General features: G+C 48.7%; 2 protein-coding genes across 5 annotated transcripts in view; one reads left to right on the top strand and one right to left on the bottom strand.

Annotated features, from left to right (window-relative positions):
• The window catches only part of RPP21 (ribonuclease P subunit p21), a 30,430-nt gene extending 6,477 nt beyond the window's left edge, over positions 1-23,953 (bottom strand). The window contains exons 1-5 of one of the 3 annotated variants that reach the window (XM_077296769.1): positions 23,873-23,953; positions 8,602-8,661; positions 4,729-4,829; positions 2,628-2,710; positions 127-258 (exon numbers count right to left, since the gene is read on the bottom strand). In XM_077296769.1, the coding sequence (XP_077152884.1) occupies positions 127-258; positions 2,628-2,710; positions 4,729-4,829; positions 8,602-8,658 (373 nt within the window). In that variant the 5' untranslated portion in view covers positions 8,659-8,661; positions 23,873-23,953. Of the gene's footprint in view, positions 1-126; positions 259-2,627; positions 2,711-4,728; positions 4,830-8,601; positions 8,662-23,721 lie in introns of all 3 variants that reach the window. The other 2 variants (XM_077296768.1, XM_077296767.1) reach the window with 2 other exon arrangements.
• ZBTB11 (zinc finger and BTB domain containing 11) overlaps positions 2,017-27,135 on the top strand; it is a 58,738-nt gene continuing 33,619 nt past the window's right edge. Inside the window, exons 1-3 of one of the 2 annotated variants that reach the window (XM_077296766.1) lie at positions 2,017-2,330; positions 25,507-25,739; positions 26,237-26,468. In XM_077296766.1, the coding sequence (XP_077152881.1) occupies positions 25,602-25,739; positions 26,237-26,468 (370 nt within the window). In that variant the 5' untranslated portion in view covers positions 2,017-2,330; positions 25,507-25,601. Of the gene's footprint in view, positions 2,331-24,055; positions 24,366-25,506; positions 25,740-26,236; positions 26,469-27,135 lie in introns of those variants that run through there. The other variant, XM_077296765.1, reaches the window with a different exon arrangement.

The raw sequence follows: 27,135 nt of genomic DNA, 5'->3' as shown, positions 1-27,135 counted from the left end.
AACCTGCTTTTTGAAAGCAGCTTCTTTACCGCCAAGAGAGCAGGGTTTGCTTGCAGAAAAAAAAAAACGCAGCAAAAACGCTACGTGTGAACATAGCCTTAAAGTAAGGCCTCAAAGTAATTGTACCTTGTTTTGGTTGGTTTTCCAATAATGCCTCTGGCTGCTCACTCCAAAGCTTGTAGTTGGGATTATTTAGGAAACGTTTAGTAAGACCGCAGCTGAGACATCGAATTATTGTTAGACTCTGTCCTCGATGTTCTGCAATGAAAGGCAATGGTTAAATATATTTTAGGAGTGCATATAAAGCTTTTAATATAAATATATCATCTATATAAATCTTTTAATACAATGGAATAATAATAATAAATACAATAAAGTTACTAACACAGTGACTTCCAAAAAAGAAATGATTGCCACACAGCAGTCTATGGTTACTGCAGAGTATACTTTTTTTTATTTTTTATTTGAGATGTATATACTGAGAATTGTGAAACAATTTGTGACATAAATAAAACCTTAAATTGTAAGTTGCACAATTAGATGATTAATTTATTGATGCAATCACACAGATTTGTTTGTTGCCGCAGCCCACATGTACACAGGCACAAACACTCACATTAAGGCCGGGATCACACATACGTGAGATACAGCCGAGTCTCGCAGGTGAAAACCCAGCTCTAGCGCCGGCACTCCAGAGCGGAGCGTGCAGCTCCATGTGTTGCTGAGCGGCTGCACGCTCCGCTCCAGATTGCCGGCGCCAGAGCTGGGTTTTCACCTGCGAGACTCGGCCGTATCTCGAGTATTTGTGATCCCAGCCTAAAAGGGAACCTGTCACCATGATAATGCAGTGCAATCTGCAGGCACACTGTTATAGAGCAGGAGGAGCTGAGAAGACTGATATGCAGTTTTGTGAGGAAAGATTCAGTATAACCGGTGTTTTATCATTTTAGCCTCTGCGCTTTCTGCGACCTTCAGTCCAGTGGGCAGTCCCTGTAAGGCAGGGGTGGGGAACCTCCGGCCCACGGGAAGGTCTCCGGAGTAAGCAATGTCTGGGCGGCAGCCAGCCCTTTAAGTCCAAGTGCAGGGCACGCAACGTTCATCACAGAACGCTGCCTGCCCTGCACATGAATGGTGTCATCGGGGTGGGCAGGGTTAGCGCTTGAGTGGGCGGGGCTAGCATTTGGGTGGGCGGGGCCAGCACCAAATGCTCTCCTGTCCCGGAAGAGGAGCTGCTGCAGCCAGAGAATCTCTGTCCTGGCAGCTCTGCAGGTGATTTGTGTCCGTCAGCTAATCTATGTGCCCAGTGTGATCTCTGTGCCCCCTCCCCGCCACTATGTGCCCCGATATGATCTCTTTACTTCCACAACTATAAGCCCCATGTCATCTCTGTGCCCCTCCTGTGATGCCTGTGCCCCTCAGCTATGTGCCCCAATATGAGCTCTTTACTACCCCCAATTATAAGCCCCCCAGTGATCTGTGCCTCCCAGCTATGTACCCCATGTCATCTGTGCCCCTCCTGTGATCCCTGTTCCCCTCAGCTATGTGCCCAAATATGATCTCTTTGCTCCCCCAAGTATAAGCCCTCTGTGATCTCTGTGCTCCCATGTCATCTCTGTGCCCCTCCTGTGATCCCTGTGCCCCCCAGCTATCTGCCCCGTGATCTGTGCACCCCGCTACGTGCCCCAATATGATCTCTTCACTCACCCAACTATAAGCTCCGTGATTTCTGTGCCTCCCAGCTATGTGCCCCCATGCCATCCGTCACCCCAGCTATGTACCCCCTGTGATTTCTGTGCCCCTCAGTGATCTCTGTTCATCCTGTTATCTCTGCCCCCCCCGCAGCTATTTGCCCCTTGTGATCTCTGTGCCCCCCAGCTGTGTACCCCCTGTGATTTCTGTGCCCTCCAGCTATATGCCCCCTGTGATCTGTGACCCCAGTTATGTACCCCCTGTGATTTCTGTGCCCTCCAGCTATATGCCCCGTGATCTCTGTGGCTCCCAGCCATGTGCCCCATGTCATCTCTGTGCCCCTCCTGTGATCCCTCTGCCCCCCGCAGCTATATGCTCCCTGTGATCTGTGCCCCCCAGCTATATACCCCCCTGTGATATTTGTGCTACCATGTGATCTGTACCCCCTGTGATCTGTCCACTCCAGCTATGTGCCCCTCTGTGATCTGTGTCCCCCTGCTATGTGCCCTCCTTTGATCTTTATCCCCCCCATGTGATCTTCGTCCCACCCCTGGAAAAGCAGCTGTGAGAAGCAACATGATCAGTAACACCAAACATCACAGCTGCACCAAAGAGAAGCAGCTCCAGCCGTCACATTAAGGGTGAGTTACCATAATTAATTGTTTGACTAAATATACCGGGGTAATTTTCAAGGTGATCATTTTTATGTGGCCCCCGGATGATGGTAGAAATTTCCAAACGGCCCCCGGCTGGAAAAAGGTTCCCCACCCCTGCTGTAAGGATATGGATTGTGAGGCTAAACTAATGGGCGAGCGTGGTCACCTACACTAGACATTACAGGAGGATGTTCTCAGAGGAAGTCAGTTGATCTATACAATTTATTTTCTGGAGGCGAGGGGAGAAAAAAAAAAAAAAACAAACACTCAGAGCCCACTTACTTCTCTGTCTCACAGTACAAGTGATGCCAGAAAGAAGGAGAGAGCTGCATCTCTTACAAATTGTTCTTTTTATAGATGGATCCCTGGAAAAAGAGAAAGGTGCAAATGATTAATTAGCTAGATGTAGCAGTGCATATATAATCTGGCAGAAGTCACCATCTGCCTCCTTTGCCTGCTGTGGTAGAGAACTACAGACAAAGCTGCTTAAAGTGGCCCTACACTTAGCCAGTATACGGTGCAGCACAACATAAGTTATAGGCAGTCTTACTCATGACCAGTACATGCAGATGCCAGCCGAGTCACTGGGTTCACAAATGGTCGGATAACGTCCAGTGGGTTGGCTAGACGTTAAACCAATCATCTTTTCACTTATTTAGTGACCGATTAGTAAAAGTAGTAATAAATGTGACAATGTTCCTGTGCCATTCCCTTGAAGTCAGATATTCCAGCAATGCATAGGGCATTCATCAGCATAAAAACGCATTAAAAACATAGTTGATGTTCTTCAAGGTACAATTGTGCTTAGTTGTAACAAATAGACGTTAAAGTAGTAAATGTAATACAAGTTTGAACCAATGCGAGAAGAAAATTCTATTGTGAATAGCACATTGCGTTAACACAGAAAAAAACCTTTCACCTCCAAATCAATAGGAATAATCTCAAACATTCATAACTCTACAGTAAAGCCGGCCCTACACATTTGATGGCTGTCAGTTAAATGATGAATTGGCCGACAACCATCTCTCCCATACACAGGAGTGCACGTTTGGCTGAGTGCTTGTGTTTAGTGTTGAGCATTCCGATACTGCAAATATCTGGTATCGGCCGATATTTGCTGTATCGGAATTCCGATACAGAGTTCCGATATTTTTGTGATATCGGGAATCGGAAGTGTGCGGTGCGTATGGTTCCCAGGGTCTGGAGGAGAGGAAACTCTCCTTCAGGCCCTGGGATCCATAATCATGTAAAAAATAAATAATAAAAATAAAAAATATTGATATACTCACCCCTCCGGCGGACCCTGGCTCTTAACGGTGCCTCCGTTCCTAAAAATGCAGGGAGTGAAGGACCTTCGATGACGTCGCGGCTTGTGATTGGTCGCGTGAGCGGTCACATGAGCGGTCACGCGACCAGTCACAAGCCGCGACGTCATCGAAGGTCCTTCACTCCCTGCATTCTTAGGAACGGAGGCAGACGCTTGGACCGGTGAGAGCCGGGGCCGTCTGAGGGGTGAGTATATCAATATTTTTTATTTCTATTCTTTATTTTATACATGAATATGGATCCCAGGGCCTGAAGGAGAGTTTCCTCTCCTTCAGACCCTGGGAACCATTCCGATATTTTGTGTCCCATTGATATGCATTGGTATCGGGTATCAGTATCGGCGATATCCGATATTTTTTGGATATCGGCCGATCCAATCCGATACTGATACCTTTGCATATCGGAAGGTATCGCTCAACACTACTTGTGTTCTCTATGAGAAAGTTGCCAACAAATATCCCTGCCGGCGACACATCTTCAGGTGTACACAACGATTGGAAGTCCGAAATTGGACATGCTCAACAATCAGTTGGCCAGCGCTTCCATACACAGATTGTCAGATAATCTAGTCGATATCGACTGACATAAGGTCCCCATACACATTAGACTAAAGTGTACATGATCTTATCATATAAGACTCATGTGTAGTCAGATTGCTGAAGTGGAGATTCAAAATGTGTTGTGATCCAATAACTTACATCTATGATTCTTCTTCCCCCCCAATGAGGAGGGAAGTGGGAAATGTAGAAAAAAAAAAAAAAAGTATTCAAATAGGTCAATCTCTGTGAGTCGCACTACTACACTAGTGCAGAGTTGCAGGTAGGTTACTAACTTGTCAACTCCCAATATCTGAGTCTTTTGCCCCTTTGTTTCAGTGACCACTGGACCCTCACCAGTGAAAACTTCTGTCCGACCTTTATCACATGCCAGAGATTGTCTGAGATTAGTATAGAAATGGAAGAGTGAAAAACATAACTAATCGGGATTACCATAAAAGCGTGATTAAGCACTAGGTCCTTATCAGACGGCTTACTCCCAAAGGGAGAAGGAAACTTACTGTCTTAAAACTAAACGCTTGCCAATGGTTTTTTCTGTATGACAGTAAAATCGAGCAAGTTCCACATTCTCAGGGTTTGCAGCTAAAACACAATGTGCAGCCTGGGGAGGAAAGAGTGAAAAGCAAGGTTACATAGTCCAGTTACTAAAAAAAAAAAAAAAAAAAAAAAATAATTAAAAATCCTGCAGTAAGAAAGCTACTGCAATGTATACAGGGTCAGTATGGGGTTCCTTAGGCCCTACAATGGCGGAGTTGCACAAAATATTACTATAAGATGGAGGAAAAAAACCTGATGAAAAACATGGACAGACTAGCGATTTATATATGCCTCAGACAGATTTTCCATTGCATGCACTTTTGTTTTTTCCTCCCCTTTTCCAAGATAACCTATTATTTTTCCCGGTAATGTACCAATAATGGGGGCTTGTCCAGCTCGCGGCTGTTAGTGGCAGACGCTGGCTGTGTAACACTCCACAGATTATGATAGAGGTTCTGCTCCTGATCCAGCACCCTTACACAAGGACCAGACAAAGGACGTACCAGTAAGTCATAATTAGTTAAAAGGGATCCTGTTATGTCCAGAATCATTATTTACCTACAGAAAAAAAAAAAGGTTAAAATCTCGTCTGTCTGCCTTACAGGGAGTGCAGCTATAGGGAGAAAATGACCCTACTGTATATAGTTCTGTTCCCCTCGCTTTATCAGGGGGTGCAGGGAGCGGTTACAGTTAATGTTCACTATACAATGAGAGCGGCTGTAATCACTGCCCGGCACTCTGACGGCCTGGTCTGCACACCATACTACTCAATGTGTCAGGGAGTATAGTGAGTAGCAACTGCAACCACTAGAAGTAATGGGAGCGGGTAAAAGCAGATAACACCATTTTATCCCTGTAGCCACTGCTCCAGTAAGTGGAGGAGTGATCTAAAATTTATTTATGCAGAATGACCCTATATCTGCAGCTAAATAGTATTTCTGAACATCATAGGTTCCCTTTAAATGGGTTTTCTCATTATAGATGATCAGAAGCGTACCGCTGCCTCAGGGCTTCAAGATTGATTTCAACAGTGTAAACCAGCAGAACTGCTCTACTGGTCCAGACTGTGCACTGGGGTGCTGCGCAGAGAGACAGAGGTTGGACAGATACAGTCAGCTTCTGAGCTTGCAAGCTCTATAGACAAAGAACTGGCACCCTTCACGGCTAACAGCCAGCAGAGATGGCCGGTAACAGCAGCATTGAGAGGTATACTACAGAATTACAAATACTTTCATACTTGAGAATAGAGAGGACTTTTACTAACAAGTAAACTGCAAGGTACTTTGCAATTCTAACCATTTATGATGCGGAGACAACCCCAATAAGTACCGTAGGTGTAGTATGATGCCAAGCTAGAAAGACTGCTGCAAAATCAAAATCCTGTTTCTCACCATGCAAATATAAATATAGGGTGCCATTTATGTCAGACACCAATCTGTCCACTAAGAAGCAGTCACCATACACGAATCAAGAGAACTTCACAGGGTACGGTCACCCTTAGGCCGGGATCACACACAGCGAGATACGTGCGAGTCTCGCAGGTTAAATCCAAGCTCTGGCACCGGCACTCCAGAGCGGAGCGTGCGGCTGCATAGCATAACATGGAGCTGCACGCTCTGCTCCGGAGTGCCTGTGCCAGAGCTTGGATTTAACCTGCGAGACTCGCATGTATCTCGCTGTAGTGTGACTCCGGCCTCAAGAGTATTCCCATCTGCAAGATCCAATGTAGTATAGTTTTTCTAATTCGCCATACCCTTTTCTCATGTGCAGGCATTGCAGGACCTTAGGTATCCATGGTTAGACCACTGATGTATTGACAGTTCACTAATTGCTATGGAGACCTAAGGTCCCGCAATGCCTGCACATGATGAAAGACATAGCTAATCAGAAAAACTATACTACATTTCTATTATTAATTAAGATTATTATTATATCTACTACATATTGGGATAGGATCTTGGAGATGGGAATATTCCTTTAATGGTAGATGAGTGGTCATGGTGCCTGAGAAAAGACAACATCCTGAGTCGTAGAGGAGATAAAACAGATTAATTGGGGAGAGGATGTAAATTGATTACTTATTTTCAGCATTTCTTTCACAATTTCACTGCCCTCTGAATTTTTTACCCCCCCCCCCCCCAATTTTCTGTACATCATGAAGGAAACGGAATGGTGTAATGCAAAACTACAACTTGTCCAACAAAAATCAAGCCCTCAGAGCTACGATTGAAAAAGGAAAAAAGAAAAAAATTATAAAATAATTATGGATCTTGGAGGGGGGCATATGAAACCACAAAATTGAGAGATTGTATCATCAGGAAGTTAATGACCAGTGACAAACACCAAATTAGCAGTAATCCTGCCACTAGCACCCATGGATTTTTTTTCCCCCATTGGTGCCTAATAAATGTGTCAGTTGTGCTCAAAAGTTTACATACCCCGGCGGAATTTTTGCTTTCTTGGACTTTTTTCAGAGAATATGAATGATAACACCAAAACTTTTTCTCCACTCATCGTTAGTGGTTGGGTGAAGCCATTTATTGTCAAACTACTGTGTTTTCTCTTTTTAAATCATAATGACAACCCAAAACATCCAAATGATCCTGATCAAAAGTTCACATATCCCATTTCTTAATACCGTGTATTGTCCCCTCTAACATCAATGACAGCTTGAAGTCTTTTGTGGTAGTTGTGGATGAGGTTCTTTATTTTCTAAGATGGTAAAGCTGCCCACTCTTCTTGGAAAAAAAGCCTCCAGTTCCTGTAAATTCCTGGGCTGTCTAGCATGAACTGTGTGCTTGACGTCTCCCCAGGGTGGCTCAATGATATTGAGGACAGGAGACTGAGATGGCAGCTCCAGAACCTTCACTTTGTTCTGCTGTAGCCAATGACAGGTAGACTTGGCCTTGTGTTTTGGATCGCTGTCATGTTGAAATGTCCAGGTACGTCCCATACGCAGCTTCCGGACTGAGGAGTGCAAATTTGCCTCCAGTATTTGCAGATAACGTGCTGCATTCATCTTTCCTTCAACTTTGACCAAGTTTCCTGTGCCTTTGTAGGTCACACATCCCCAAATCATCAGCAATCCACTTCCATGCTTTACAGTAGGAAAGGTGTTCCTTTCATCATAGTTTTCAGAGAGTCCTGTATTTCAGCTGATGTTATTTGTGAGTTTTTCTTTGCATCCCAAACAATTTTCCTGGCAGTTATGGATGACATTTTTGTTGGCCTACCTGACCGTGGTTTTGTTGTTACAGAGCCCATGAAATTCCATTTGTTAATCACAGTTTGAATGCTACTGACTGCCATTATCAATTCCTTGGATATCTTTTTGTATCCCTTTCTCGTTTTATAAGGTTGAACTAACTTTTTCCGTAGATCCGTTGACAATTCTTTTGCTTTCCCCATGACTCACAATCCAGCAACATCAGTGGCTGGATGAAAGATGCAAGAGTCTGTCTGGATTTCAGAAACTCACTCAGCTTTTATGCAGACACACTGATTACAAGCAAACAAGTCAAAAGGTGAGGATATTAACCTTAGTAACCATTCAGACCCACTTGTGTCAACTTCTGTGCATGTTATCAGGCCAAAATCATCAGGGTATGTGAACTTTTTATCAGGGTCATTTGGATGTTTTGTGTTGTCATTTGGATTTAAAAAGAGAAAACACAGTAGTTTGACAATATATGGCTTTACCCAACCACTAACCATGAGTGGAGAAAAAATTTTGGTGTTATCATTCATATCTGAAAAAAGGCCTAGAAAGTAAAAATTCTGCCGAGGTATGTAAACCTTGAAGTACAACTGTATATGGAGACGTTCGCCAGTCTCACCTGATAAAGAAAGTTGAGCCTCTGCAGCGCTTCTTTGTCTTTAATCTGATTTGCCATTTTCTGGAACAATAAAAAAATAAAATAAAAAACCCTGTTCATATAAGCTTAAAATTTGCACATTTCATCTACATGTATCTGCCCCTACAATAAGGGATTGTTAGGGTAAAAGGCAACTGGCATAAAACACAGGAACAAAATATCTAAAACCCTATATGTAGATTAACTGGATATTAACCAAATGTCATAAATTTACTGCGCTTAGTCCTGGGCTTCAACCATGTGGCATTCTAACTTGACAGAGCAAGTTGAAGCTCCTGCAAACTAGCAGCAGGTCTTGTCCCCAGCTGTCAGGCATATCCATGGACCTTGAGAAGACAGATGTGGTTTATTACCACTTCTGTCTTCTCATTTGCCAGCTACATCACTGCAAAGATCTCGCTGAGTGCGAACAGAAATATTAGCATTGTCCATGTTTCTGTAGGACCTTATGATTACATGTTCCCCAAGTCTCTGCCTAGCACAGAAGAGCAATTGGGTCCTCACAGCAGAAGACTGTTTTCCCCTGTAACTGGGGCTTGCATGGATGCATGAATTACAACAAGAAAAATATTAGTTTCCCAGAGATATTGTCATGGGGTCACCGGAACAGTGAGGGGCCATTAAGTCACCTTGTGACACAAACTCCTGTGCGGATTAGGACTGCTTCACCATCCAATTAAACAGTGCAGGTTTTCCTTGCTCTGTCACTGCAAGGCTTAATCAGTTCTTTTGATCTCTTGGAGCTCTCCATCCTGAATTTTCGCAGCTGTTCTGTGTTGGCCACTCCCCTCTGGTATATATGCTTGCCACTGGCACTTTTGGAGCTGCCAGTAATAGTTTATCACTACCTGGTTTGGAGTTGAAGAAGTTCAGTGTTTGGAGTAAGCCGTTGGAGAGTTTTTCAAAAGATTTCTGCGTGGAGTTGGTTTGTGTTTATCCGTATCCTCTCCTTGTCATGATCCAGGTCGGGGTTTGCTTCTTGCTTTTCTTTCCCCGGCCTGGTTATGGTGGGGTTAACCTTTCCTGGCCTCTCTTTGGTTCGTGGGTAGCCATTTATTGGTGCAATTTCTGGTAGCATTTGTCAGTGATAGTTCCAGTCTCTGACTTGAGCAGCTGACCCGTATACCTTAGTAATCTTTCTACCTCTGACTACTCGTATTTGTGTCTGACCCATTCCCTATCCCGGACTTAGTGTGTGTTTGGTGGTTTCCTACAGTGTATGACTCAGCTTTAAATTCTGAAACCTGCCTCCTGCTTTCCATCTGTTACTATGTTCCCCGTCTGGCTTTGACTCTATGGCTTGTACCCTGACTACATCTTCTTCCTCATGTTTTGGATCCCGCGCTCCTGTCTGGTTCCGATTTCTGTCTTGTCTCTGACCACGTGCATTTGTGTGACCTCTGGTACTTAGTCTTCCTGTTTGTTGCTGACCAGCCTGTCTGACTACTCTGCCGCTCCGCGCTTTCCACTGTGGTGCTACATGGTGAGTGCTACTTTTCCCCTTACCTGCGTCCCCTGGTGGAGGTTGCGTGCAGTTGCAATACATTCCCATTTGGTTTGTGCCTGCTATTCCTTTCGATTTTGTTTTGTGTGTTTGTATGATAGGGGTAAACAGACAGGGATTAAAGAAAACTACTGTCTGTCTGTTTAGGGTTTACTAATACACTTCAGACTCACACATCCATAGGTAGGGGAGGGATCAGATAAGTATTAAGATAGGAGCATAGCAAGATACGAGACCCCAGTATCACCACCATTTGGGGTAATCTGGGGGACAGGATAGCCTAGGGTGCCCCTAGCACAGGTGTGGGGAACTTCAGGCCCCAGGGCCATTTACGGCCCTCGACCTTTTATCAGGACCTCGAGCAAAGTCTCAGGGACCGCATTCTTGGGCAAAGAGCTGTATTTTGATTCACTACTGAATATTGAAAAGCATGCAATGAAAGATTATGTCCTGAAACCAGTGTCAGAATGCACTTTGCGAGCGGAATTTGTACGGCCCCCGAAGGATGGTATAAAATATCCAAATGGTCCTTGGCAGGGAAAAAAAAAAAAAAAAAAGATCCCCCCCTGCCCTAGCGAGAAGGATTGGTTAAGTGCCCACAGTCCCTTTTCACTACATGACGGATATTTTACCATTTAGTGAGGACCACCTACGTGTTTCCAGAGCATATAACCCTTGAGAATTCATTCAACTGAATATTTTGGTGTCACATGTGACCAGTGTAAACAAAGTGAGAAAATATACACATTTTCTTTCTATATTTGCATCACAAAGTTATATAAATTAGTCATCAGTGAAGTAACAAATGCGGTCGCGTCAATTTAAAAAATAAATACCGTATATACTCGAGTATAAGCCGAGGTTTTCAGCCAATTTTTTGGGACTGAAAGTCCCCCTCTCGGCTTATACCCGAGTCATACCCAGGAGTCGGCAGGGGAGGGGGAGCGGGGGCTGTCTTATTATACTCACCTGCTCCTGGCGCGGTCCCTGCAGGTCAGTGGCTCCCCAGCTTCTTCCTGTACTGAGCACCGCTCATGGTACCGCTCATTACAGCAATGCATATGCGGCTCCACCTCCAATAGGGGTGGAGCCACATAGTCATTACTGTAATGAGCGGTAACGGTGATCGCTCAGTACAGAGAGAAGTTGCGGTGCCGGGGAACCAGGGACTGCACCGCGCCAGGAGCAGGTGAGTATAACGGGGAGGGGAGCGCAGCGCTGCGTGATATTCACCTGCTCCCCGTTCCGGGAACCGCTCCGTCTTCAGCGTCTTCTGCAGTGACGCTCAGGTCAGAGGGCGCGGTGACGTGGTTAGTGCGCACCCTCTGCCTGAACGTCAGTGCAGAAGACGCTGAAGATGGAGCGGATCTGGAACGAAGTCAGGTGAATACTGAACATACTGGGGGCCTGAGCGACGGAGAGGGGAGTATGTGATTTTTTTTTTTTTTATTTTTTTTTTTATAGCAGCAACAGCAAATGGGGCAAGTGTCTGCATGGAGCATCTTATGGGGCCATAACGTTTGTGCAGCACTATATGGGACAAGTGTCTGTATGGGGCCATAATCAACGTTTGTGCAGCACAATATGGGGCAAGTGTCAGTATGGGCCATTATCAACGTTTGTGCAGCACAATATGGGGCAAGTGTCAGTATGGGGCCATAATCAACGTTTGTGCAGTACTATATGGGGCAGATATCTTTATGGAGCATCTTATGGGGCCATAACGTTTGTGCAACACTATATGGGGCAAATATCTTTATGGAGCATCTTATGGGGCCATAATCAAGGTTTGTGCAGCACTATATGGGGCAAATATCTTTATGGAGCATCTTATGGGGCCATAATCAACATTTGTGCAGCATTATATTATGCAAATGTGTCTATGGAGCATCTTATGGGGCCATTATTAACCTTTATGCAGGATTATATGGGGCATATTTTAATATGGAGCATCTTATGGGGCCATCATAAACTTTATGGAGCATTATATTGGGCTCCTGATTCAATATGGATATTCAAAAACACTTAACCTCCTGATGTCTCAATTAATTTTACTTTTATTGTTATCTATTTTTACTTTTGACATTTACCGGTAGCTATTTAGGACAAATTACAAAACTGACTATTTCGGCAGTTACAGCACCCAGAACTAAAAGAGCCACCTTGTCAGAATGCAGCATTACTGCTGCACAAGGTGGCTCTTTTAGTTAAAAACGCCTGGGGGGGTGACAGGTTCCCAGGTTAAGTTTTCCCAGTTTTTTGTGGCAAAATTAGGGGGGGGGGGGGGTCGGCTTATACTCGAGTATATACAGTAACATATTCCTGGGCCCCATCCTGGTATACATGTACCTTATCCTGATATATTTTTGCAAATATATTAAATATATTAAAAATAGAAAAACTGAAATATCACATGGTCATAAGTATTTAGACCCTTTGCTCAGACACTCATATTTAAGGCTTTGTGCACACGTTGCAGATTAGTGTGCAGATTTTTCGGCACCGTTTTTTGCAAAATCCGCAGGTAAAACGCACTGCGGATTAGCTGCGGTTTTTGTGCGGATTCCTATTGAGGAGCAGGTGTAAACTGCAGCGGAATCTGCACAAAGAATTGACATGCTGGGGAAAATACAACGCAGCGTTTCCGCGCTGTATTTTCCGCAGCATGTGCACTGCGGATTTCGTTTTCCATACGTTTACATGGTACTGTACAACGCATAGAAAACTGCTGCGAATCCGCAGCAGCCAATCCGCTGCGGATCCGCAGCAAAATACGCAACGTGTGCACATAGCCTAAGTCACATGCTGTCTTTTCCTTGTGATCCTCCTTGAGATGGTTCTATTCCTTCATTGGAGTCCAGCTCTGTTTAATTAAACTGATAGGACTTGATTTGGAAAGGCACACACCTGTCTATATAAGACCTCACAGCTCACAGTGCATGTTAGACCAAATGAGAATGAGGGCAAAGGAACTGGCCAAGGAGCTCAGAGACAGAATTGTGGCAAGGTACAGATCTGGCCAAGGTTACAACACAATTTCTGCAGTACTCAAGATTCCTAAGAGCACAGTGGCCTCCATAATCCTTAAATGGAAGAAGTTTGGGACCACCAGAAGTCTTCTTAGAACAGGCCATCCAGCCAAACTGAGCAATCGTGGGAGAAGAGCCTTGGTGAGAGAGGTAAAGAAGAACACGAAGATCACTGTGGCTGAGTTCCAGAGAAGCAGAAGGGAGATGAGAGAAAGTTCCACAAAGTCAACTTGAAGGACTTCCAGATTATGAGAGATAAGATTCTCTGGTCTGATGAGATGAAGCTAGACATTTTGGTGATAATTCTAAGCGGCATGTGTGGATAAAACCAGGCACTGCTCATCACCTGCCCAATACAATCCCAACAGTGAAACATGGTGGTGGCAGCATCATGCTATGTGGGTGTTTTTCAGCTGCAGGGACAGGACAACTGGTTGTCTTTGAAGGAAACATGAATGCATTCAAGTACAGAGATATCCTGGATGAAAACCTCTTCCAGAGTGCTCTGGACTTCAGACTTGGCCAAAGGTTCACCTTACTACAAAACAATCATCCTAACTACACAGCTAAAATAACCAAGGATTGGCTTCAGAACAACTCTGTGACCATTCTTGAAAGGCCCAGCCAGAGCCCTGACCTAAACCCAATTGAGCACCTCTGTAGAGACCTGAAAATGGCTGTCCACCATCCAACCTGACGGGACTGGAGAACGTCTGCAAGGAAGAATGGCAGAGGATTCCCAAATCCAGGTGTGAAAAACTTGCTGCATCATTCCCAAGACAACTCATGGCTGAACTAGCTCAAAAGGGTGCTTCTACTCAATACTGAGCAAAGAGTCTGAATACTTATGACCATGTGATATTTCAGGTTTTTTTTTTAACTAAATTTGCAAAAGTTACTACATTTGTTTTTTTTAGTCAAGATGGGGTGCAGAGTGTACATTATTAAGAAACAAAATGAACTTTTTTTTTTAATTTACCAAATGGCTGCAATCAAACAGAGTGAAATATTGAAAGGGGTCTGAATACTTTCTGTACCCACTGTATATCCCTTTTTTCCTTCGCCACATTGGGGGACACAGGACCATGGGTGTTATGCTGCTGTCACCAGGAGGCTGACACTAAGTTGAGACAAAAAAGGGTAGCTCCTCCCCTGCAGTATGCACCCTCATGCTGGCTTCCAGAGACCCAGTTCAAGCTTAGTGTCCGTAGGAGGCACACTGGATTTAAACCTTTTTATCTCTGGACGAAGGATTCATGTTCCGATCTCCCCGAACCAACAACAGGCGAGCACGGGAGTTTTACCTCTCCGTATCCTCTCCTGCGACGTGGGAAGCCACTGCCTGAGCTGACCTTTTTTGTGCGACGGGTGTTATGACCCCAATGGCAGAGGGTCTCTGCAATAAATACCAAGTCTGCAAACACAAAAAAACAGCTCATAGGGCAGTGGTAACTGGGCTGACCGTATAGCTAATCCTAGCACCACAAATAGCAGCAGCCGGGGAACGTGCCTACGTTGGTTCTAGACGTCTCGCGCCAGCCGGAGAACTAACTAACCCTAGAAGGGAAAAGATAGACCTTTCTTGCCTCCAGAGAAAAGACCCCAAAAGTTGGATACAAGCCCCCAACAAATAATAACGGTGAGGTAAGAAGAAAAGACAAACGTAAGAATGAACTAGGTATTAGCAAAGAGAGGCCCACTGACTAATAGCAGAATATAGTAAGATGACTTATACGGTCAGCAAAAACCCTATCAAAAATATCCACGCTGGATATTCAAGAACCCCCGAACCGTCTAACGGCCCGGGGGGAGAATACCAGCCCCCTAGAGCTTCCAGCAAAATCAGGAATCACATTTAGTACAAGCTGGACAAAAAATAAGAGCAATACAAATAACCAAAAAACAAGGAAGCAGGACTTAGCTTAATTTTGCATGAACCAGGACCAGCAGACAGGAGCAAACAGAAAGGACTGATTACAACGATGCCAGGCACCAGACTAGGAATTCAGGAAGTTCATATAGCAACACCCCTGGACTAACGACCGAGGTGGGTGCCAAACTAGGGAAAGACAATCTCAGAGTCATACCACTAGTGACCACAAGAGGGAGCCAAAAAAGTCTAATTCACAACAGTACCCCCCCCTTTAAGGAGGGGTCACCGAACCCTCACCAAGACCACCAGGGCGATCAGGATGAGCAGCGTGAAAGGCACGAACTAAATCGGCCACATGCACATCAAAGGCAACCACCCAGGAATTATCCTCCTGACCATAGCCCTTCCACTTGACCAGATACTGAAGCCTCCGTCTGGAGAGACGAGAATCCAAGATTTTCTCCACCACGTACTCCAACTCGCCCTCAACCAACACCGGAGCAGGAGGCTCAACAGAAGGAACCACAGGTACAACGTACCGCCGCAACAAAGACCTATGGAACACGTTGTGAATGGCAAACGACACCGGAAGATCCAAGCGAAAGGACACAGGATTAAGGATTTCCAATATCTTGTAAGGACCGATGAAGCGAGGCTTGAATTTAGGAGAGGAGACCTTCATAGGAACAAATCGAGAAGACAGCCATACCAAATCCCCAACACGAAGTCGGGGACCCACACCACGGCGGCGGTTGGCAAAACGCTGAGCCTTCTCCTGTGACAACTTCAAGTTGTCCACCACATGATTCCAAATCTGCTGCAACCTATCCACCACAGAATCTACCCCAGGACAGTCAGAAGGCTCCACATGTCCCAAGGAAAAACGAGGATGGAAACCAGAGTTGCAGAAAAATGGCGAGACCAAAGTAGCGGAACTAGCCCGATTATTAAGGGCAAACTCAGCCAACGGCAAGAAGGTCACCCAATCATCCTGATCCGCAGAAACAAAACACCTCAAATAAGCCTCCAAAGTTTGATTAGTTCGCTCCGTTTGTCCATTAGTCTGAGGATGAAAGGCAGACGAAAACGACAAATCAATGCCCATCTTAGCACAAAAGGATCGCCAGAACCTGGAAACAAACTGGGATCCTCTGTCAGACACGATATTCTCAGGAATGCCGTGTAAACGAACCACATTCTGAAAGAACAAAGGAACCAGATCGGAAGAGGAAGGCAGCTTAGGCAAAGATACCAAATGGACCATCTTGGAAAAGCGATCACATACCACCCAGATGACAGACATGCCCTGAGACACCGGAAGATCTGAAATGAAATCCATGGAAATGTGTGTCCAAGGCCTCTTCGGGACAGGCAAGGGCAAGAGCAACCCGCTGGCACGAGAACAGCAAGGCTTAGCTCGAGCACAAGTCCCACAGGACTGCACAAATGACCGCACATCCCGCGACAAGGAAGGCCACCAAAAGGACCTAGCCACCAAATCTCTGGTGCCAAAAATTCCTGGATGCCCTGCCAACACCGAGGAATGAACCTCGGAAATGACTCTGCTGGTCCATTTAACAGGAACAAACAGTCTGTCAGGTGGACAAGAGTCAGGTCTACCAGCCTGAAATCTCTGCAACACACGTCGCAAATCCGGAGAAATGGCTGACAAGATTACTCCCTCTTTAAGAATACCAACTGGTTCTGCGACTCCAGGAGAGTCAGGCACAAAGCTCCTTGAAAGAGCATCAGCCTTCACATTATTTGAACCTGGTAAATACGAGACCACAAAGTCAAAACGGGAGAAAAACAATGACCAACGGGCCTGTCTAGGATTCAGGCGTTTAGCAGACTCGAGATACATCAGATTCTTGTGATCAGTCAAGACCACCACACGATGCTTAGCACCCTCGAGCCAATGACGCCACTCCTCAAATGCCCACTTCATGGCCAGCAACTCCCGATTGCCAACATCATAATTCCGCTCAGCAGGCGAAAACTTCCTAGAGAAAAAAGCACATGGTCTCATTACAGAGCAACCAGGGCCTCTCTGCGACAAAACGGCCCCTGCCCCAATCTCAGAAGCATCCACCTCAACCTGAAAGGGAAGGGAGACATCAGGCTGGCACAAAACAGGCGCTGAAGTAAACCGGCGCTTCAACTCTTGGAAAGCCTCCACGGCTGCAGGAGCCCAGTTAGCAACATCAGAACCTTTCTTGGTCATATCCGTCAAAGGTTTAACAACGCTAGAAAAATTAGCGATAAAACGACGGTAGAAGTTAGCAAAGCCCAAGAACTTCTGAAGACTCTTAACTGACGTGGGTTGAGTCCAATCATGAATAGCTCGGACCTTGACTGGGTCCATCTCCACCGCAGAAGGGGAGAAAATAAAACCCAAAAAGGGAACCTTCTGTACTCCAAAGAGACACTTTGAGCCCTTAACAAACAAAGCATTCTCACGCAAAACCTGAAACACCATCCTGACCTGCTCTACATGCGAGTCCCAATCATCAGAAAAAACCAGAATATCATCCAGATAAACAATCATAAATTTATCCAGATACTTCCGGAAGATGTCATGCATAAAGGACTGAAACACTGAAGGAGCATTAGAGAGCCCAAAAGGCATCACCAAGTACTCAAAATGACCTTCGGGCGTATTAAATGCAGTTTTCCATTCATCTCCTTGCTTAATGCGCACAAGGTTGTACGCACCACGAAGATCTATCTTGGTGAACCACTTGGCACCTTTAATCCGGGCAAACAAATCCGACAGAGGCAAAGGATACTGAAATTTAACAGTGATTTTATTCAGAAGCCGATAGTCAATACAAGGTCTCAAAGATCCGTCCTTCTTGGCCACAAAAAAGAATCCCGCACCAAGAGGGTAAGAGGATGGACGGATATGCCCCTTCTCCAGAGATTCCTTGATATACGAACGCATTGCGGTATGCTCAGGTACAGACAGATTAAATAATCTTCCCTTAGGAAATTACCCGGAATCAAATCTATAGCGCAGTCACAGTCCCTATGAGGAGGAAGAGCACTGGACCTGGACTCGCTGAATACATCCTGATAATCAGACAAATACTCCGGAACTTCCGAAGGAGTAGAGGAAGCAATAGACACCGGTGGGGAATCACCATGAATTCCCTGACAGCCCCAACTTGACACAGACATTGCCTTCCAATCCAAGACTGGATTATGGGTCTGTAACCATGGCAGACCCAAAACGACCAAATCATGCATTTTATGCAGAACAAGAAAACGAATCTAATTCAGTCTAATTCACAACAGACGGGCCCCTTCAAGGGCACCGATCTCCCCCCTACTTACAGACGAGCACTGGTGTGTTACCTCCAGTATCCTCTTCTGCAGCCAGGCCTTATTGCCGGACATCTGCCCTGCCCACCAGGTTTCACCCTCGGCTGTTCAGAGGCACTCTTCCACTGTGGCGTCCGTGCAGCCCCCACTGCATCACCACTGAAAAAGCAGATAATGGAAGGAGGCGGATGGCTCCTCTCCACCCCCCTTTCATGGGGATGGTGGATGGAGGCTCCCCCAACCCTGCACCGTCCTATTTACCCCAGGCACCTTCATTGGGGTAAGTGCACTAGGGGTCGGTTTTTTCCTGGCGGTCACACACTTTTTTGGGGGCTCCATAGCGGCAGGGTTCTTTTCCCTGCGGTCCGCGGGTGCGCGCCGGCCGAGGCCAGAAATTTAGTCCCCGGCTTCGGCCCTGTCTAGGCCGCACTCCGGTAGGCTCATCATCCCTGCGGCCCCGCCCACGCTTCTGGCGCTTCTCGCTCCCTGCGAGACTACACATCAGACTCTCGGCAGCACGCAGCGCCAGCCGGCTTTTCTCTTTTCCACGGAGGATCCTTTCTTCTCCCACTCAGCTATTGCGGGGCACAGGACCGGGTAAGGAGACGGCACTATCTGCTTCCCTGCAGCGTTACTCCTCAGCTTCCTCATAGCAGCTTTCTCATTACATTGGGGTACAACATGTCCCAGTCAAGGGGTAAAAAGATTACTAAGGTACATACCTTTTTCTCTACGTGTACCACCTGCCAGGCTCCTCTCCCCAGGCCTCAAAGCTCCCCGCTCTGCCCAGCCTGTGATGCCCAATGTGCCCAGGAGCCCTCCGCCGCTACCGACCCCAGTGTTCCTAGCCCCCCTGAGTGGGCCACGTCACTGTCTCAATCCGTGGCTTCGCTAGCTAAGGCGATTGAATTCCTTCATGACCCCTCTGGGGAGCCGGGCGTTCGTTTCCCCGGGTTAAGAGACCCCTCTACAACAGGGGAATCATCGGTCAGCAGGGGCCGCTCTCACCCGAAGGAGGTTCGGACATCCACAAAACGGATCCGCACTACCTCTCCTGAGCATTCACCACGCCATTCAGTCTCCAGTAGCTCCACTTCTCGCTCACCCTCCCCAGGGGCTCGAAGCGATCATGACTGAGTATGAGTCTGAGGCGTCCATGGACCCGGATTCTCCGGAGTTCCGATCAACTGTTGACTCCCTCATTGAGGCTGTCAATCATGCTCTAAAGATTAATGATGACCCTAATTCAGCTCCGGATCACGCAGTCTCCTTCACGAGAAACAAGCGATCTCATAAGGTGTTCGCCTCCCATCCGGATTTCCTAGAGATAGTTCGGAGGCACAGGGAGCGACCGGATAAACGCTTTACAGGTAAAAAGGTCCTGGAATCAAAATATCCCTTTTCCACAGATCTGGTTAAGGATTGTACGGAACCACTGCTGGTAGATCCTCCGGTATCGCGTTTGGCTACCAAAACGCTGTTATCAGTACCTGACGGGGCATCAATCAAAAATCCCACAGAACGCCAGTTAGATTCTCTGGCGCGCTCAGTATATGAAGCCTCAGGTTCCTCCCTATCTCCTTCCTTCGCTGCGGCATGGATTGCCAAAGGAATGATTTTCTGGGCTGATGCTCTTGCACAATCCATTCAGGACCAGGCTCTTCCGTCTGAGGCGGCGGACCTCGCCAAGCAAATTACTATGGCGGCAGATTATGTGATGTACGCATCTTTAGACGCAGCAGACGGCAACCGCGGCTTCAAACGCCGTTACCATCAGGAGAGCTATCTGGCTTAGAGAGTGGCGTGCGGATTCCTCCTCAAAAAAGTCTCTGGTTTCTCTCCCCTTTCAGGGCGGACGCCTGTTTGGAGAAAGATTGGACCAACTTATTTCCAATGCTACAGGGGGAAAAAGCAAGTTTCTCCGTCAACACAGGCCAAAAGCTGCTTTTCAGCACCAGCAGCATTTCGTTTTCGCCCCTTTCACGGTGGCCTTTTCTGGTCCAACTCCACTACATCGTCCAGGTCAGAAAGATCTACACGCACAGACAGAGACTCTCGGCCTTCTTACAGACCAAACCAGTCCTGGTGGGGAAAACCTAGACAACCCAGAACCAGAGGTTCTAGACCTTCCAGATTTCCTTCACAATGACTCGGGGAGAACTCCAGTCGACACCACCGAGGTAGGCGGACGCCTGCTTCTTTTTCGACATGTCTGGCTTTCCGTCATCCACGACGAATGGGTCAGAGACCTGGTGTCTTCTGGTTACAAAATAGATTTCTCCGCCTCCCCTCCAGCTCGGTTTTTTTCCCTCTCGTCTCCCAAGTTCGGAAGCTCAGTCTCGCGCTCTTCACTGCGCCATCGAATCCCTCCGCCAAAACGGGGTCATCATTCCGGTTCCGGAACACGAGAGATTCAGAGGTTTTTACTCAAACCTCTTCGTCGTGCCAAAGAAGGACGGGACAGTGCACCCCATCTTGGACTTGAAGCTCCTAAACAAGCACGTAAAAGGTACGGCACTTCCGGATGGAATACCTCCCCGGGACACACACACACACACACACACACACAATACAGGCTGCGCCTCCCCGGGGCACACACACACACACACAATACAGGCTGCGCCTCCCCGGGGCACACACACACACACACAATACAGGCTGCGCCTCCCCGGGACACACACACACAGACACAATACAGGCTGCGCCTCCCCGGGGCGCACACACACACACACACACTACGCCTCCCCGGAGCACACACACACACACACACACTACGCCTCCCCGGAGCACACACACACACACTACAGACTGCGCCTCCCCGGAGCACACACACACACACACTACAGACTGCGCCTCCCCGGAGCACACACACACACACACTACAGACTGCGCCTCCCCGGAGCACACACACACTACAGACTGCGCCTCCCCGGAGCACACACACACTACAGACTGCGCCTCCCCGGAGCACACACACACTACAGACTGCGCCTCCCCGGAGCACACACACACTACAGACTGCGCCTCCCCGGAGCACACACACACTACAGACTGCGCCTCCCCGGAGCACACACACACTACAGACTGCGCCTCCCCGGAGCACACACACACTGCGCCTCCCCGGAGCACACACACACTACGCCTCCCCGGAGCACACACACACTACAGACTGCGCCTCCCCGGAGCACACACACACTACAGACTGCGCCTCCCCGGAGCACACACACACTACAGACTGCGCCTCCCCGGAGCACACACACACTACAGACTGCGCCTCCCCGGAGCACACACACACTACAGACTGCGCCTCCCCGAAGCACACACACACTACAGACTGTGCCTCCCCGAAGCACGTGCACACACAAACTACAGGCTGCGCCTCCCCAGAGCGCACACACTACAGACTGTGCCTCCCCGGAGCACACACACTACAGACTGTGCCTCCCCGGAGCACGCGCACACACTACAGGCTGTGCCTCCCCGGAGCACACACACACTACAGACTGCGCCTCCCCGGAGCGCACACACACTACAGACTGCGCCTCCCCGGAGCACACACACTACAGGCTGCGCCTCCCCAGAGCGCACACACTACAGACTGCGCCTCCCCGGAGCACACACACTACAGACTGCGCCTCCCCGGAGCGCACACACACTACAGGCTGCGCCTCCCCAGAGCGCACACACTACAGACTGTGCCTCCCCGGAGCACACACACACTACAGACTGTGCCTCCCCGGAGCACACACACACTACAGGCTGCGCCTCCCCGGAGCACACACACACTACAGACTGCGCCTCCCCGGAGCACACACACACTACAGACTGCGCCTCCCCGAAGCACACACACACTACAGACTGTGCCTCCCCGAAGCACGTGCACACACAAACTACAGGCTGCGCCTCCCCAGAGCGCACACACTACAGACTGTGCCTCCCCGGAGCACACACACTACAGACTGTGCCTCCCCGGAGCACGCGCACACACTACAGGCTGTGCCTCCCCGGAGCACACACACACTACAGACTGCGCCTCCCCGGAGCACACACACACTACAGACTGCGCCTCCCCGGAGCACACACACTACAGGCTGCGCCTCCCCAGAGCGCACACACTACAGACTGCGCCTCCCCGGAGCACACACACTACAGACTGCGCCTCCCCGGAGCGCACACACACTACAGGCTGCGCCTCCCCAGAGCGCACACACTACAGACTGTGCCTCCCCGGAGCACACACACACTACAGACTGTGCCTCCCCGGAGCACACACACACACTACAGGCTGCGCCTCCCCGGAGCACACACACACTACAGACTGCGCCTCCCCGGAGCACACACACACTACAGACTGCGCCTCCCCGGAGCACACACACTACAGGCTGCGCCTCCCCAGAGCGCACACACTACAGACTGCGCCTCCCCGGAGCACACACACTACAGGCTGCGCCTCCCCGGAGCACACACACACTACAGACTGTGCCTCCCCGGAGCACACACACTACAGACTGTGCCTCCCCGGAGCACGCGCACACACTACAGGCTGTGCCTCCCCGGAGCACACACACACTACAGACTGCGCCTCCCCGGAGCACACACACACTACAGACTGCGCCTCCCCGGAGCACACACACTACAGGCTGCGCCTCCCCAGAGCGCACACACTACAGACTGCGCCTCCCCGGAGCACACACACTACAGACTGCGCCTCCCCGGAGCGCACACACACTACAGGCTGCGCCTCCCCAGAGCGCACACACTACAGACTGTGCCTCCCCGGAGCACACACACACTACAGACTGTGCCTCCCCGGAGCACACACACACTACAGGCTGCGCCTCCCCAGAGCGCACACACTACAGGCTGCGCCTCCCCGGAGCGCACACACTACAGACTGTGCCTCCCCGGAGCACACACACACTACAGGCTGCGCCTCCCCAGAGCGCACACACTACAGACTGTGCCTCCCCGAAGCACGCGCACACACAAACTACAGGCTGCGCCTCCCGGAGCACGCACAATACAGGCTGCGCCTCCCCGGAGCACACACACACTACAGGCTGCGCCTCCCCGGAGCACACACACACTACGCCTCCCCGGAGCACACACACTACAGACTGCGCCTCCCCGGAGCACACACACTACAGGCTGCGCCTCCCCGGAGCACACACACTACAGACTGCGCCTCCCCGGAGCACACACACACTACAGGCTGCGCCTCCCCGGAGCGCACACACTACAGGCTGCGCCTCCCCAGAGCGCACACACTACAGGCTGCGCCTCCCCGGAGCACGCACAATACAGGCTGCACCTTCCCGGGCCGCACTCCCATGTACCTTCCCCTGTCATACCAACAAGAGGCGCCCGCAGGCTCCTTACTTTCGCCGTCACACAGGCTCACGAAGGCGGGGAGACATGGAAAACATCCGTGCACACTTATAAATAAGTCTCCGGTAAAATGGCCGCCGCTGCCGCACACGTAGAACGGAAAACCAAAGACACTTTTGTTTCAGTTTCTGAAAGGTAAAGCGTTCATAAGCCCCGCCCGCGGCGTGTCGTCACTTCCGGTGGTGCAGCAGCCATTTTGTCTTTCCGTGAGAAGTGCCTTCGCCAGACGTTCCGATATCAGCAGTTCCTCGTGGGGCTGTCAGTGGCAGCGGCGCACCTGGTTCCGTCCGCGGGAGGATGTCCAGTGAGGAGAGCTACCTTGCGATCCTGCGCTACCTCACTAACGAGCAGGAGCCGTACGCCCCGGGCACCGAGGGAAATGTCAAGCGCAAGATCCGCAAAGCTGCCGCCTGCTATGTGGTGCGGTCCGGCACGTTGTACTTTCAGCGGCGGCACCGAGATAAGGAGCGCTTCACCGAGCTGGAGGTGGTGCTGCAGCCCGAGCGCAGGAAGGGGCTGCTGGAGGAGGCGCACACCGGGGCGGGAGGGGAGCACCTGACCCGGCACCAGACGTGGCACCGGCTGTCCCAGCGCTACTGGTGGAGAGGTGAGGGCTTCTGTGGGGTGGTCGTCACTGGTGTATGGCGGGAGGCCCAATCAGAATCATGCTTGTATGTGACTTGGCCTGTGAAATGAAAGCAGCCTCCTGACTGGCTCGTTGTTGAGCCCCTCTGACCCGTCTTCCTGTTATGCTCCTGTATCCGGCAGGGGGCGCTGCTCTTTGCTACAAGGAGTCTCCTACAAATAAAATATTACAAATAAATCTAATACCTCTTACTGAGGCCTCCTTCCCCCACAGACGACGGCGGCGTACACCGGAGCTTGGCCACTCTGCTTATTCTACGGAAACGTCTCCTTGTGGACGGTCCTACCACTTCTACTCCCCTGGTCCCACATCGGACACCATGTTCTGTTCAGATGTTCAGCTTGCCATTCTCCACCACACTAACAGGGAAGTCGTACTCTGTTTACACTCGCACGTGACCGCTGCAGCTAATGACAGGCTGCAGTGCTCACAGCATGCCCTACTATGGCACATCAGTGCTTCTGTGAGGTAAACCGTCAATGAGAGACCCCCGACAATGGGGAATTTACTACAAGAGGTTATCACTTGGGGGATAAATGTACACATTCCTCCAGTCAGCATTCCGGCTATCCATAACATCACTGCCGCAGTGCAGGAGAGCTGCTATTCCGGATCGCGGGCGCGTATTTGGGAGACAATCGGACATGTTTGGGCACAGAATCCAAGGATGGGGGGAGGGGATTTGGGGTAAGTCTTGGGAGTGGATTGGGTGAAATGTATGAGAGCGGAGGAGAGAGGGTCTGGGGAGCAGCGGAGGCTTCACACTGCAATAGTCTAAAGTGATGGCGACCGACAACTGACTTTCTGTTTCCACCTGCGATCACACTGCTAGCGCTTCCCTAATGGAAGAACAATGGCGGGCTGAATATAAAGCTCTGTGCTTACACAGTGGGGAAGGGGCTACCCGCAGATTAGGGCGTCCCACACACCATGGTGCTACGTCCCCTATTCCCTGCGCTGCTCTTAGGTACTCGCTGTGACACGTGTGGTGTGCTATGACTACTGATGTGGTGACGGCAGGACATCGTGGGGAGATTTCCTGCAATTGACTTTGCATTTTATTAACATATCGGAACCTGTCATTGTGTTTTTTTACTCACAGGTATTTTGAAAGAACTGAAGGATTACATCAAGAAGTGCAGTAAATGCCAGGAGAAGGTTGACCGCTCACGAGGTCCCTCTAATGATCCCACTGAAATGCTGGAGGAGTTTGGGATCACAGTGCATTTAGACAGCAGCCACACAGATGATGAACTCGGCAACTCCACATCTGGAGCAAATGCCGACCCGAAGTCTTCAAAAAAGAAGCCAGTGGCGAAGCATGAGCTGGTTCTTGTACGTACCTTTCTAATTCTGCTGTACAGTATAGGGGGTCTGTGCTATGTTTGTTTGTTTTTTTACATTTTTGAAGTAATTTGTAGAGGTTTTTGGGACTTTGATACTGATTAATATCAGACTCCCAGCACTTGCACCTATCTGGATGAGCTGCAGGACCAGGCACATCTGCTACACAGGGTACAGAGCACTGCCTAGCTGGTAGACCATATCAGGACATGACATTCACTGGAGCCCTGCAGCCTTGTAAGTCTGCTGATCATTGGGGGTGCCGGATGTAAGACTCCCTAAGAAACTCTTTTGAAATTCCCAAGTTCATACATGAAGTTAAAGTGGTAATCCGGCTCCCTCCCACATCGGTAGATAAGGGCACCACTGATATCACATATACAAATTTCAGTTGACGCGACGTCTCCAGCCCTGCTCACCTCTTTCTGCTGGAGTAGCCCTTAAAGAACAATATGCAGACTTACGTATGTGTTCTACTATTTCTTCAGGTTGACAGTAAAGGCGTAGTGAAGCAATCTTCTCTTAAGCATGGCCAGGCAGTACTGGATCAGTTAAACCAGCAGAGGCTTGCTAACCAGTTCTGTGATGTGACCCTGCTCATAGAAGGAGAGGAATTCAAGGCCCATAAGTCAGTTCTGGCTGCCAGCAGCGAATACTTCAGAGAACTCTTTATTGAAAAAGGAGCTGTCTCTAGTCATGAAGCCTTTGTGGATCTTTCAGGTAACTGAGTGAAATTTCTATTTAGTTTTCACAAAACTTGTCTTTTACAATTCTTGTTGTGCCATCCCTCTGTTAAGCCTCTTTCACACGTCCTGATATTTCCAGTACCGGAAAAAACAGTACCGGAGATATCCGTGTCTGTGTGTGTGTAATACTTGCGGCACATGTGTGGCAAACGTGTGCCGCATCAGTACCACACGGACGGCCGCCGGGAAAGAAGCGCTACAGTAAGCGCTGTTCCCCGATGTCTATAAGACACCTCTTTATTATTAATCCTATAGCTATATGGTAAATAAAGACAGCCAAAATAAAGTCCTCTAACTGAAAAAATGACAGACTCCTTTATTAATCTTAATTAAACCATACTTACGACCTCGCTTAATTCCATCGAAGCCCTCGATCTCCTGTAATATAAGTAAAATAAAAAACAACAATATACCTTACCTGTCTGTCATTCTGTCCCATGCCGTAATCCATGTCTCGGTGCTAAATAGTTTTCAACGTGGACGGTGCCAAGATGTGACCGTTCAGGCTGAGAAGCACTGGTGAATGAGCTGAGGCGAGCGCAGCATCTTATAGACACCTCTCCATTACTAAGCCGTGGGCTAAATGTCACCTGACAATATAAAAGTGACATCAACCCCACAAATATGAACCCCACTTGCCA

The sequence above is a fragment of the Ranitomeya variabilis genome, chromosome 3, assembly GCF_051348905.1.
Source record: "Ranitomeya variabilis isolate aRanVar5 chromosome 3, aRanVar5.hap1, whole genome shotgun sequence".
NCBI classification, from domain to species: Eukaryota; Metazoa; Chordata; class Amphibia; order Anura; family Dendrobatidae; genus Ranitomeya; species Ranitomeya variabilis.
Note: the sequence above shows the minus strand (reverse complement) of the source record. Positions and strands in the feature narration are given on the sequence as shown.